Below are 13,761 nucleotides of genomic sequence, written 5' to 3'. Positions count from 1 at the left end.
CATTTAGCATTTTTTTTTTTTTTATCCCATGCCAAAAACAAATAATACAGAACTGCAAGATTTAAACTCAGAATTCTGAGAAAAAAAAATTCAGAATTGCAAGATTTAAACTCCTGATTCTAAGAAAAAAAAGGCAGAATTGTGAGATTTAAACTTGGATTGTGAGATAAAAATCACATTTAGCTTTTTTTTTTTTTATCCTGTGGCAAAAACATATAAAGCAGAACTGCTAGATGTAAACTCAGAATTTTGAGGAAAAAAAATTCAGAATTGCAAGATTTAAACTGATGATTCTAAGAAAAAAAAGCCAGAATTGTGAGATATAAACTTAGATTGTGAGATAAAAATCACATTTAGCTTATTTTTTTATCCTGTGGCAAAAACAAATAAAGCAGAACTGCTAGATGTAAACTCAGACACTTTTTTTTCTTGTAATTCTTGGAGAAAAAGTGAGAATTGTGAAACATAAAATCAGAATTGTGAGATAAAAAGTAACATTTAGCTTTTTTTTTTTTATCCCATGCCAAAAAAAATAATACAGAACTGCGAGATTTAAACTCAGAATTATGAGGGAAAAAAGTCAGAATTGCAAGATTTAAACTGATGATTCTAAGAAAAAAAAAGCCAGAATTGTGAGATATAAACTTAGATTGTGAGATAAAAATCACATTTAGCTTTTTTTATCCTGTGGCAAAAACAAATAAAGCAGAATTGCAAGATTTAAACTCAGAATTATGAGGGAAAAAAGTCAGAATTGCAAGATTTAAACTCAGAATTTTGAGGGGAAAAAAGTCAGAATTGCGAGATAAAGTCGCAATTACTTTTATATGTTTTTATTCCATGGTGGAAACAAGCTTGAATATATTCTGGGGGTTATAGTGAGGATGAAAAATGGTCATATAAAACTAAATTATGACTGATTTTGTTGCAAAAAATAAATAAAGTAAATAAAAATAAATATTAGGTTACTAAATAGCTATGATATGACCCCTTTAACACACCTTCCCATTTTAAAATGACATCTCAAGAGGCCTGTCCGGTAACAGCTCGCCTTCAGTTCTGGATGTCCGCCAACATGTCTGAATGCAGTCACCTCTATTTATAATACAGAAGAGCCCTGTTCATTCCTATCTCTGTCTAGTCTCTTCATGTTTACTCACAGATACTGTTTGCATTCACATTTCATTCTTACAGACACTGAATTGAACTGTGTTTGCATTGAAAACACTACAATAACCCAAACTGCAGATGCAGTGCTCATGTCATTATTGCTTCTGTTTGAGATATCCATTGATATCCATATCAGCATTCTCATTTAGTTAGTATGTAACATGTAGCATTAAATTACACTAAAGCTGCTCATGCATAATCTTTTGTGACAGACTTCTAGTTAGAGTATTAGTTACGATTTACAAGGACACGGCTATAAAAATATTTCTTAAATGAGTCTGACTTCAGGTTTTAATGTAAAAATTTGTTCAGATTTTAAAATAATTAAGGCCTCAAACATTCAAACAATTAATTTTACATAACATAACAGTAACACTTTACAATACGGTCCCATTGGTTAACATTAGTTAATGCATTAACTAACAATAAGGAAGACATTTGTTATTTTATTTATTAATCTTAATAATACTAATATGTCATATCTAATCAAATATCTTTCTATACTAATCTAAATTATGAAACGTTAGTTAATAAAAAGATACATTGAAATGAACAAGTATTTTTTATTGTTAGTTCATGTTAACTAATGTTAACAAATGTAATCGTATCATAAAGTGTTACTAATGAAATATACTGCATCTTCCTCTAAACAGAGTTATTATCCATGCAGTTCCATTAGTGGAAAAAAGCCACAGCTTTAAATTAGCTCATCTTGCTTCTTGTTTAAGTCAAAATTGATTCTTATATAATGAAACGAATGCACTTCAGAACAAAGCACTGCTTGCAATGGAGAAAATTCCTTGTACCTCGTCATAGTTAATGACAGTTGCGGTGGGAATGTTTGGTCCGAGCGGGCGGCTCACTTCCCCCCCATAATTCGGCTTCTATGGAGGACAGGATGAATGACGGTGATGTAAACACAGACACTAGTCACACATCAATACAAATGTGTGATAAATAGTGTTTCTATAGTGTTACTCAGACAGGAAACACTCCAGTGTGTACAGTGTTAATACGATGCATGATGCACATTTGACACATGCAATGTGTTAGAATGTGAAAACAGATTCTTAAATGGGATGCAAAGCCACTAAATGATGCATGGAGATATACAGACCACAAACAGAAATGAAAACAAAAGGTTTTCATTTATAAATGACAGTCAGCAATACTGACACTTAAAATCAACATGAAACACCTGAACATGAAACAGCCTGATGTGAAACAGGATATTTAATGAGAAAAGAGGTAGGTTTGATTTCATGTTGACTTTAAACATAGATTTAATTTAAGTCCAAATTATAAACACCCTTACAGAACACCTATTTACAGGACTATGATATAAAGTACAAATATAAATATAAATGCAAATGCAAAAAATAATTAAAAAGTAGAAAAAATTGCAAGCATGCATGTGAATTTTACTTCACAAATGCCATTATAGCAATATATCAAAATAATAAAAAATTAAATATGGTGTCATGAAGGAATTACAAATCCGTATAGATAATTATATAATTATCTATTTATAAACCCGTCTGTAATTCTCACATGGCATCATATTTCTACAACAAAAAGTATATTTTTGTTATATATTTTTGCATTTGGTACAAGCCAACCAAGAGTTAGATTCAGTTTCAAAATCAAAAAGAAGCTTAAAAGCTTATTAAGAACAAGAGAGAAAAAATAATATGTTTTTGCTAATATAATTATGAAGTCCTAGCTATTTTGTCATCACAGAGATTTATTTTAGAGTATAGCTGTGGTACTCAGAACATGTTATTTAGGGGATATTTTTCTTCCCTATTCCTTCTCCATCTCCTTCAATCAGTGTTTTGTGTAACTTAACTATTACGAACAATGATTAAACCCTCAGTAATAGTGTCTCACATAAAGAAACACATAACTCAAAGTAAGATGTTCAGAAACAGCAAAATCTTCAGTGAACCACAGAAGATGAGCAATTCGATATCTATCAATCCTGGAAAAGCACAGCTTACTTTTTGTACTACACACTGGTCAAACAAAACCCCTTGACACCATGTACCTGCTGCCCAAAATGAAGCTGTTCATCTTTAAATCGCAACTTCTTCTCAATATCTTGTAAAAGCGTTTCCTTGCTCTCGCGGATGTCGTCATCAGACATGAGTCTGGAACCTCTTTGATTCTTCTTCAGTGCACCTTGAGGCCTGAACATGGAGTAACACAAGACTGAGGTAAGCCATTAAAATAGGATACAAATACATCTTGAAATATGAGACACATAGAAATTCTGCTGTAAAACAGCTCTAAAAAGACCATAGTGTCATTATTTGGCTCAAATAGCCAGTTCAGTCTAGTCACAATGATTAACAGCCCATTGGAGTGCTATCATTAGATTAGGCTTCAGCTATCTGGAATATAGTGCACGAGTCATATAGACCACTTTTATGGTACTGCATCCTTTCTGAAACTTGAGAGCCCCAGTTCTCAACTCACATTCGTTGTATTGAAAAAAAACAGCCAGGATATACAAAAATCCACCAGAAGAAAGAAATTCATATGGATTTGGAACATGAGGGTGAGTAAACGATGAATCAGTTTACATTTTTGGGTGAACTATCCTTTTAAGAGAAAGTGTGACTCTTTCAAACCATAGTATGATATTACAATATTATAATGTAGAGGTCTTCAACCCTGCTCCTGGGGACCCACTGTCCTGTAAAGTTTATTTCCAACCTGCTTCAGCACACCTGAAGAACTTGATTAGCTTGATTAGGGTTGAAACTAAACTCTGCAGAACAGTGGCCCTCCAGGAGCAGGGTTGAAGACCTCTGCTATAATAAAATGTATTTGTGTTTGCTTACCCAGGTGGGGCACTCTTAGGCAACCCCATGGCATTGGTCAGAGGAGATGTTGGAAGTGAAGGAAGGACTGAACTAAGGAAGGCCACTGGATTTTGGATGGGGCTAGGGGTGGAGCTGCTAGACGTTGGTGAAGAAGCTTGTGGGGGTGACTGAGGTCTAAAAGAAAACATTGAATTCACCAGCCCAGGAGGCACTAGAGGTGGTGAGGACACATATGGTGGGCTGCTTGGACACTCCAGAACTCTTGTTGGGAACTTTCTTGGGGACGGAGATAACTGGTTGACGGGCGACATGAGCTCCCGTGTCGACTTCGGGAATATCTGTGCAGCTAACTGGTGGAGCATTGGAACAGGAGACTCGGTTGGGGAAGGACTCCTGATAGGAGAGAGCATCTGGGCAGCGATGAACTCCTTTGGCCTTGTGTAGCTGAAGCTCTGGGTGGAGATTGGAATAATCCCAGGAAGTGGAGGCTGGGTGTCGTGCAACGGAGGTGGAGACATTGGACTCGGGATGGGTGCAGGTTGATTTCTCACCAGATGCGGTGAGGTGAGTTTACTCAGGGATGGATAAGACACAGCTTGAGAATATGTGACTTGTGGAGCCATGCTAGGATGAAAATTTGAGGTGGTGTTTATCTTTGGTGCAGTGTTGTACAATGCTAATGCATCAGGTATCATCAATGCCTGTGTTCTGGCAACACTCGTGTCACTAACGGGAACAGAGTTCATTTGCAAGGTTGGATTCATGTTTATTTGTGAAATATGAGTGGAAGGAGTAATGGGTGGCATGTTGGCCACATGGTTAGGTGGTTGGGTTGTTGGAGCCATGATAAGTTGATGAAAAGGTGCAGAAGGTCCCACATTTGGAGGGATAGGGATGTTGGGAGCTATTCCGGGCTGAGTTATTGGGATTGTTGGTTTCACACTTGGCATAGGGGTGACTGGAGCCACATTGGATGAGATTGGCCCCATATAAAGCTGAGGAAGAGTGGAAGCCATATTTGTTTGGGTTAGTAGGGTAGAGGGAATCATACCTGGTGGAAAAGTACTTAAAGTAGTAGGAACCAGATTTGGTTGAGGTATTGGAGGGTGGTTGTGTAAGGTTGTGGCTGATGGAGTAAGTTGGGGCAAGGGCATGGAATTGGTTAAAGGCATGCTCAGTTGGGATACAGGTACAGCTTTTAAAATGGGAGCAGGTGTTGTAGGAAGTAGAGGGACAGATTCAAGGATCGGCAGTGGAATTGGAGCAGAGTTCATTACAAGAGGAGGTGGTTGGAGTGGTGATGGCGCTGGATTTGCAGGTTGAGTTGGCTTGACAGGCGTTGGCTCAGAACTTGTCCCGTCTAAATGTGGTGAATCTTGGCTTGGGGAAACATTTTCTTGCTGCTGTTCCAAAACCACCTGGCTGTGGAGGATCTGTAGCTGCACTGGGTCTCTAAGATAAGACATAATAAGGGGAAAACAAACATGTTGGGTCTACTTCAGAAGGTCCTAAATGTAATTTTACTCTCAAGTTGTCTTGCAACACACTCTGAAGTTGGTACTCACAATTTTGGTTTAGCCAACACTGGTGGTGGTTCTTTGGATGACATTCCTTTCTCTTCCTCTTCTTCATCCTCCGGGAGTTTAAAGGTTACGCGGAGACCGACTCGAGAACTAGAGCGGGATTCATTGTGATTCCCTAACACACCCTCAGGTCTTGTCTTGAGACAAGAAGTTGGGGGATCTGGTAGGGGTTTAACAGGTGGTTGCTCTTGATGGTTACTGGAGTTTACTGATGGGAGACTAGTAACAGAAGGGCTGGGGGTAGATTTTGAACCATTTGGTGATGGTTCAACCCAGGCATCGGAGGTCATAGTGATGCCAAAGGCTGATCCGTTTGATGGACTTTGGGTTACTTCTGTGGAAGGCTTAAAACCAGATCCTCCTGAATCAAAGTGTGTTGTGTTAGAGCTGAGGGGCGTATGGTTTGAGTCGGAGTTCAGTGAAGAAGAACTAAAGCTGAGAGGGTCTAGCTGAGGTAAACTAGTCCTGAAAGTATCTGTGCTGTATTTTCCAATGCTGAGAGGGTTTAGACTAGGTAGGCTAGTGGTGAGGTCATGGCGAAGGGTACTAGGATTTAGGGAATCTGAGCGAGGCGTTCCACAGTCCTGAGGGTCTGGATGCTTAAATCCAGAGCTCAAAGGGTCAAGGCAAATCATACTTGAGTGAAGCTTGTTGTTTACCAGAGGAACATCTTGCTTACACTTTAAAGTTGTTGTTATCAGTTCTGTTGCTGGAACCTTCTGGAGGGAGGATTCCACTGTTGTTTTAGGGTTGGTGTTGCTATTATTGTGTCCTATTGATGTAGACAAAATATTGTTCAGAATTAGTCTTGAGATGTGATATATGCATACATTTTTATTTCATTATGAACTTAAAGAGTTTAAGCAGTCTTAAGTGAAACTGATCCAATAATCGATTCCACAACAATAAAACAAAATTACCTTTTACTCTCAATGCTGCAGTACTGGAAATTGTGCCATATTTATTGCTGGCTGTACAGGTAAATGTTCCAGAATCCTCTGGAAAGACCTCCGCAATAACCAAAGTACATATCTCCTCTGATGTCCACACCAAACAGAGAAATGGTACACTGTTAGGTGGTTAGTGTCATGAAATAATTATCTTGACAAAGCAGGGGAAATCAAATCCACCTACCAGATTCAGCCATGGATCTTGGTTCTGGCGTGAAAAAAGCAGAATGTGTGGATTGTCAGATAACGATTTTTAAGAAGAAAAAGTCAAGCACTGAAAAGTTTTCTTACAAGTTACAGGTTGAAACATTTTCAGCAGTAGAGGTGGAGTTTTCAAGGATGGATCCAACCACATATCTAAATACATTACGCACTAAAATTATACATACTCTTCTGGAGGATCCTGAAGTCTGGAGAATCTTCAATAAGTGTTCCTTCCCGGTACCAGTCCACTTTAGGGGAGGGAATGCCTTTTACTCTGCACTCCAGAACTACCAACTGACTCTCTACAGCCAGGACATCCTGGAGGTTCTGCACCAAAAGAGACAATGGTGTCCAATGACAATGAGATAGAAAACATGTAAAAACTAGATTTTTATATATTCTAAAGATAATAACTACTGCCATGAGAATTTTTGGATTCCAGGCCATTTCTACTCTATACACTGTCTGAAAAAATGGTGCCTTTAGAGGTACATCAGCTTGTCACTGGGGCAATACCTTCAAAGGGACACCTTTGTACCTTCTTTACCCCTAAATGGTATTAGTACCCTGGAGTAGTAATATGTACCCTTAAAGTAGTAATATGGACTTTTATGGTACTAGCATGCACCCTTTAGGTACAAAGGTGTCCCTTTGAGGTTATTGCCCCAGTGACAAGCTGTTATACCCCTAAAGGTACCATTTTTGCGAGAGTGTACAGTGGATTACATGCATTTTAAAGGGTGTTCTGTGGGGTAGACAGGGCATTGCTAGGTGGTTTCTTACTGGTCACTGGATTTGCCTGTTTTACTGCCTGCCAGGCAAAAATCGCTGATTGCATACTTAGGTTTATAGCTGGATTTGGGCAAGCATGCATGCAAAAGGTTAAAACACGTCAAAATATTAAAATACTTTTTTTCCCCCAAGCATTCATTTATACTGAATTTCATTGACACTCAATGTCATACAAGATTTAGAAATACAAGCCGTGTTTGCTTTACCTTTGTAAAAACAGGAGCTGCCATTATGGGCCTTACATCGAAGCTTTGAAGATAACTACTGCTGCCATTTAGATTCTGGAAAAAAAACACATGGAATGTAAGAAAAACACATGCATTAGTGGGAATAATCAAAACTGGGGATTTGGTGTGTTTTTGTACCTCAGGATTGCTCTGATGAGATGTTAACAGTATATCAGAGACACTTTGGCTGGATGGAGGTGATGGTGGTGCAATGGTCAGTGAAGGAATAGGTGGAGTGGGCTCCACCTCAGATATTGGCGTTGGAGGTTCTAGTAAAGCTACGGTTGGTTCTAGTACAGGTATTTCAGAGCTGACAACTTCGGAAATCAGAAATTCTGTATCTTCCTGCTTAGAGGTTGGCTCAGTCAGTGGCACTTCTTCTGCGTCAGAAGGTGCTGGTGGTTCAGCGCAGGTGTTTGTTATAGTTGGTGCGGTTTCTTCAGCAGATGTACTGGGCTCTACCGAGACCACAGCAGGCTTGGCTCGAGGAGATCTTTTATGGAGTATGGAAAAAAAATTTGTGAATGTGTTTTTAACCCCTGGGGGTCCATGAAGTTAATTTAGGGGGTTCATATATATATATATATATATATATATATAGTATATGATGTGCTTCAGTAAATAAATAAATAAAAAATAAATAAATAAAAAAAGGTTTCGCCAGTGGTCTTGGACTTTGCACAGATACCATCATTTAACATGCATGCAGAATCATACAAAAGCACAAATTTTGATGTACATTTTTTTGTGCATCAGATTTTTTTTTAAATGTTCGGTTCATTTAATTCTTTTCACGTGACTTCATGTTGGAAAATCTACAAACTCACTGTGCTTGAAAATGTTGTTCTACATCAGAATCTGACGAAGATGCTCCTAAAAGATAAAGAAAATATATAATCTTAATTTCAAACTGCAGCTGCAATCATTTAGTCATTCATAATAATGGTCAAAAATGATTTAGTGGCACTTCTTCTGCGTCAGAAGGTGCTGGTGGTTCAGCGCAGGTGTTTGTTATAGTTGGTGCGGTTTCTTCAGCAGATGTACTGGGTTCTACCGAGACCACAGCAGGCTTGGCTCGAGGAGATCTTTTATGGAGTATGGAAAAAAAATTTGTGAATGTGTTTTTAACCCCTGGGGGTCCATGAAGTTAGTTTAGGGGGTTCATATATATATACTTGAAAATGTTGTTCTACATCAGAATCTGACGAAGATGCTCCTAAAAGATAAAGAAAATATATAATCTTAATTTCAAACTGCAGCTGCAATCATTTAGTCATTCATAATAATGGTCAAAAATGATTTAACTTACCCTCAATGTAGATTTCTGCTGAGGTGGAGTCTGTGCCATAAAAGTTGGAGGCAAAGCACGAGTATCTGCCCGTGTCTTCTTCAAACGCCTCTGCTATGATCAGAGAGTGTCGCTCACCATTAGCGATGATCTGAATATCGGGACTGTTTTCCAGCTCTTTACCCTCACAAAACCACCTGGAAAACACAATCAGAATGTTACATCCTGAGCAGGAACACACATCTATAAGAACAGACAAACAAAACAATAAATTCATGAATGAAAATCTAAAACACGCAACTGGTTTTCATTTGCCCTCAGTTGAAAATCCAATGAATGTACATTTAATTGTATACTGACATTAACAGACTAAAACAAAGATCTAAATGTTTCAGGCCAGGTCATTTACAACAAAAATACAATGCATATTTAACTCATTATTTGAACATTTTAGGTGTGCTAGTGACACTAAATCGATGGCTTTGAACACTGTTTGCTGTCTTGTAGGTGAGGGAGTTCATTAAGCATTACAAAACAAAACTAAACCACCTTTAGTCACCAATATTGTGTAACTTTTTTCAATTCATGGTCGACAGCCAAAATGTGCACCATGTAAAAAAAACAACAAAAAAACAAGACTGTTGGCAGAATTTTGCAAAATGACACTTATGTTAATCATCGAAGCAGACATAAATTGCATAAAATCTCAAACCAGCTGATTATTATCAAAATTTTCAGTCTATCACTATCACACTCTGCAAACTAATTAAACGTATGGTTAAAATGCAGAATATTGAATATGATTAATAGCTTTTGGACATACGAAATGGTGAAAACTGCCTAATTAACGTTAAAAGTAAAGATCACAAATATCTTTACTAACAAAAAATAATCCATTTCAATTTTTAGGAACGTTTCTCTTCAAAAACTAGTTGATTAGCAACAGCTGTTTACTTTCTAATTTTCAAATTAACATTTGACAACAAAAGCATGTAGAAAACTTCAGAATTATGGTTAATACCAGCAGTAAATGCCATTAAGAAAAACTATCCAACATGGAGACATACAGCAACATTTTTAGTCACTAAATGGATGAATGACACCAGACACATTGTATTTTCATTGCATTTACTCTATTGACATACTGACTTTCTTCAGTCATTTAAAGGCAAAAATCAGTTAATAGACTTACAGTTGTTGGACTATTAGATATCAAGTTGCTAAGGTGAGGTTGAAGCCATTTACTAAAGAAGTTATTTTTGACATGTGACCTTGGAGCACAAAAGCAGTCTGAAGTCGCTGGGGTATATTTGTAGAAATAGCCAACAATACAATGTAATGGGTCAAAATTATAGATTTTTCTTTTATGCCAAAAATCATTAGGATATTAAGTAAAGATCATGTTCAATGAAGATTTATTATACATTTCCTACTGTAAATATATCAAAACTTAATTTTTGATTAGTAATATGCATGGCTAAGAACTTCATTTTGACAACTTTAAAGATGATTTTCTCAATATTTAGATTTTTTTGCACCCTCAGATTCCAGATTTTCTTATTTATTCAGCTTTCAGATGATGTATAAATCTCAATTTTGAAAAATTGACACTTAAGACTGGTTTTGTGGTCCAGGGTCACGTATATCATGGTGTGTTAAAGAAGATATTCAAAACCCATTCAATGTGTCTGATCTCACAAATCATCCAAGATCAGTCCTCTGCATCAAACACACTACATCACAAGACAAAGTACAACAGCATTCATTCAGTAATAAATCAATGGGCTAAAATAATATTCTTGAATCCACAAATATAACTTCACCACAGCCTTACCTAGAATGACTGTACGAACAGTTATTTCACTTCGACTCCTGCTGTTTCCTAAAATTCCCTCCATGAAATTTAAAGCACTTCTGAAGACACAAGTTGTGGTTCATTCCATGGGCGAGACACGATGGCTGAAATGTATTGGGTTTGATCCATGAGCCAGTGAGGATCATTTCTAATGAGTAAGACTCTACTTTGAAAGCCTGAGCTGCGGGGGAAAGACATCCAGCACTAGATCTGCACCTGTTCGGGCTATTTTCCTTCTCTACTCACCCACAGCACAGGAACCCCTGTTAAAACTGGACGCCAGCATCCCTGACCGACACGCATGAGCTAAACATAGAGCGGCCTCTCATACAATCACCAACACGGCTAATAGATCTGTTAGATATTTAGCTGGCATTTGAGAAACACTTGACTGTTGCAGGCATGTTGTAATAACTAAAATGTGGATTTTTTTTACATTTACTTATTTAGAACTTAAAAAGGTTTAAGATTTTGGAAGATTTACTACAAAGAAAAATGAAGGAAAATGTTTCTAGAAAGTCATGTGATTCTTTGTAGAGACAGCCGGATGAACATTCTCATATCATGCTGTAAATAAGATGTTGAAAAGTGCAGCAAGTTTGGGTCACTGGAGGGATGATCTAATGCTTCTGACATCACAGTGTCTCGGTCAGCTGACCTCGCGTAACACGACGCACGTCACCCGTCACAGACACGCTCAGAAAAGCACGGGTTTCCTTGACCTGTCAGTGTGGGAAGTTACACTAACGTTTCACCAATGACACACTGAGAACCATAATTATGTTTAGAAAGCATAATTTCTTAATGGAAATTACTTGATTCTTATATAGCCTAATTCATTATAGTATAAGAAATCAAGGTGTTTAACAGGTGTCTAAATAGCTTGAACATGCTAACGCTATGTTAACATATATCTTTCAGTTTTTTCCAAGATATCTTTATGCTAACAGAAAATGCATCAATTTATGTTTTTTTTTAATGTAATAAGTTATTAAATAAAAAAAAAACATTAAATGCATGGTCAATTTAAATGTAGTTATTAAATGCAAAAATGTTAAATGCATGATCAGTTTATACAAAGTTATTCAACGCAAAAATGTTAAATGCATGACCAATTTATATGAAGTTATTAAATGTAAAAAACCTTAAATGCATGATCAATTTATACAAAGTTATTAAATGCATGATAGGTTTATATGAAGTCATTAAATGCAAAAACATTAAGTGCATGATCAGTTTATACAAAGTTGGTAAATACAACAAAAGTTAAATGCATGATCAATAGGAAGTTATTGAATGTAAAAATGCTAAATGCACGATCAATTTATATAGTTATTCAATGCAAAAACTACATGATCAGTTTATACAAAGTTATTAATTGCAAAAAAGTTAAATGCACGATTAATTGATACAAAGTTATTAAATGCATGAAGTCATTAAATGCAAAAACATTAAATGTATGATCAATTTATACAAAGTTGGTAAATACAACAAAAGTTAAATGCATAAAAATAAAAAAATAATATATATATATATATATATATATATATATATATAAATTGAATAAAATAAAAGCACATAACAAAATTCATAAAACAAACTAAAATAAAAATAAAAGCTAATTCAAAATATGAATAAATACTATGTCTATGATAGTATATAAATAATACTAAAATAACACTGCACCATTTTAAACCCCCATAGTATGACTTTTTTGGTAAGGAAGGGACATTCATTTGTGTGGTTTATTTCATGAATTAAGACAGAAAAGACATTCATTGTGCCCAAGTAAACACTGCTAATCTATAATCATATCCGCACTAATTGTGCAATAATTTGCATAAATGCACGATCAATTTATATAGTTATTCAATGCAAAAACTACATGATCAGTTTATACAAAGTTATTAATTGCAAAAAAGTTAAATGCACGATTAATTGATACAAAGTTATTAAATGCATGAAGTCATTAAATGCAAAAACATTAAATGTATGATCAATTTATACAAAGTTGGTAAATACAACAAAAGTTAAATGCATGATCAATAGGAAGTTATTGAATGTAAAAATGCTAAATGCATGATCAATTTATATAGTTATTCAATGCAAAAACTACATGATCCATTTATATGAAGTTATTACATGCAAAAATGTTAAATGTATGGTCAGTTTATACAAAGTTATTAAATGCAATTTATGTATAGTTATTAAATCATGTTAAAAGCATGACCAATTTTTGCAAAGTTATGTTAAATGCAAAAAATAAAAGCACAACCCATTTATATGAAGTAGTGATGAAGTAGCTTCATAGTTCACTCAAACCTAATTTAGTCAGTTTTAAATCAGAGAATATGAACATAATGTATTATTAAGTCTCGTTGTAGCTGACAGTTTTTCCATCACACTGGAGAACTAAACCATGTATAACATGAGAGATGTTCAGTTTCTAGAGAAGCACAAGCTGAATATCCCACATTTCCACAATCTGAGTCACAAGTTATGAGAGACTGAAAGATCATAACTCTTTAAAGTTCATCCAGCTCAAGCCAGGAGCTAAAGTTCAACGCTTGTTATTTCTTCTCTTCTACAATTAGCTTTTAGTAAACATGAACATTATCACATATATAGATATGGAGTTTCATGACAAACACATTCACTATGTGAGTAAGAGTAAAGAAATCATTCAACTTATAAAAGAACCATGAGATCAGTGTTGTTATTGTTAACTAAAACTATTAAAAAATATTTTTGTAGACTGAAATAAAACAAATAAAATATAAATATAAATATTAGATGAAAATCATAAAATAAGTATAATTTGAACTAATAAAATTACTACAACTAAAACCAAAAAATAAATAAAA

At 35.7% G+C, this 13,761-nt stretch overlaps 1 protein-coding gene across 1 annotated transcript in view; it reads right to left on the bottom strand.

Moving 5' to 3' along the window:
* Positions 1-13,761, bottom strand: part of LOC107728301 (myopalladin-like) — a 25,165-nt gene that overhangs the window by 8,067 nt on the left and 3,337 nt on the right. The window contains exons 3-15 of the mRNA XM_016538428.1: positions 9,064-9,239; positions 8,930-8,970; positions 8,809-8,839; positions 8,582-8,627; positions 7,893-8,247; positions 7,734-7,808; positions 6,921-7,062; positions 6,716-6,739; positions 6,502-6,618; positions 5,564-6,353; positions 4,017-5,450; positions 3,218-3,359; positions 1,977-2,054 (exon numbers count right to left, since the gene is read on the bottom strand). Of these exons, the coding sequence (XP_016393914.1) occupies positions 1,977-2,054; positions 3,218-3,359; positions 4,017-5,450; positions 5,564-6,353; positions 6,502-6,618; positions 6,716-6,739; positions 6,921-7,062; positions 7,734-7,808; positions 7,893-8,247; positions 8,582-8,627; positions 8,809-8,839; positions 8,930-8,970; positions 9,064-9,239 (3,451 nt within the window). The remainder of the gene's footprint in view (positions 1-1,976; positions 2,055-3,217; positions 3,360-4,016; positions 5,451-5,563; positions 6,354-6,501; positions 6,619-6,715; positions 6,740-6,920; positions 7,063-7,733; positions 7,809-7,892; positions 8,248-8,581; positions 8,628-8,808; positions 8,840-8,929; positions 8,971-9,063; positions 9,240-13,761) is intronic.

The sequence above is a fragment of the Sinocyclocheilus rhinocerous genome, unplaced genomic scaffold (genome assembly GCF_001515625.1).
Source record: "Sinocyclocheilus rhinocerous isolate Xijiao unplaced genomic scaffold, SAMN03320098_v1.1 scaffold247, whole genome shotgun sequence".
NCBI classification, from domain to species: domain Eukaryota; kingdom Metazoa; phylum Chordata; class Actinopteri; order Cypriniformes; family Cyprinidae; genus Sinocyclocheilus; species Sinocyclocheilus rhinocerous.
Note: the sequence above shows the minus strand (reverse complement) of the source record. Positions and strands in the feature narration are given on the sequence as shown.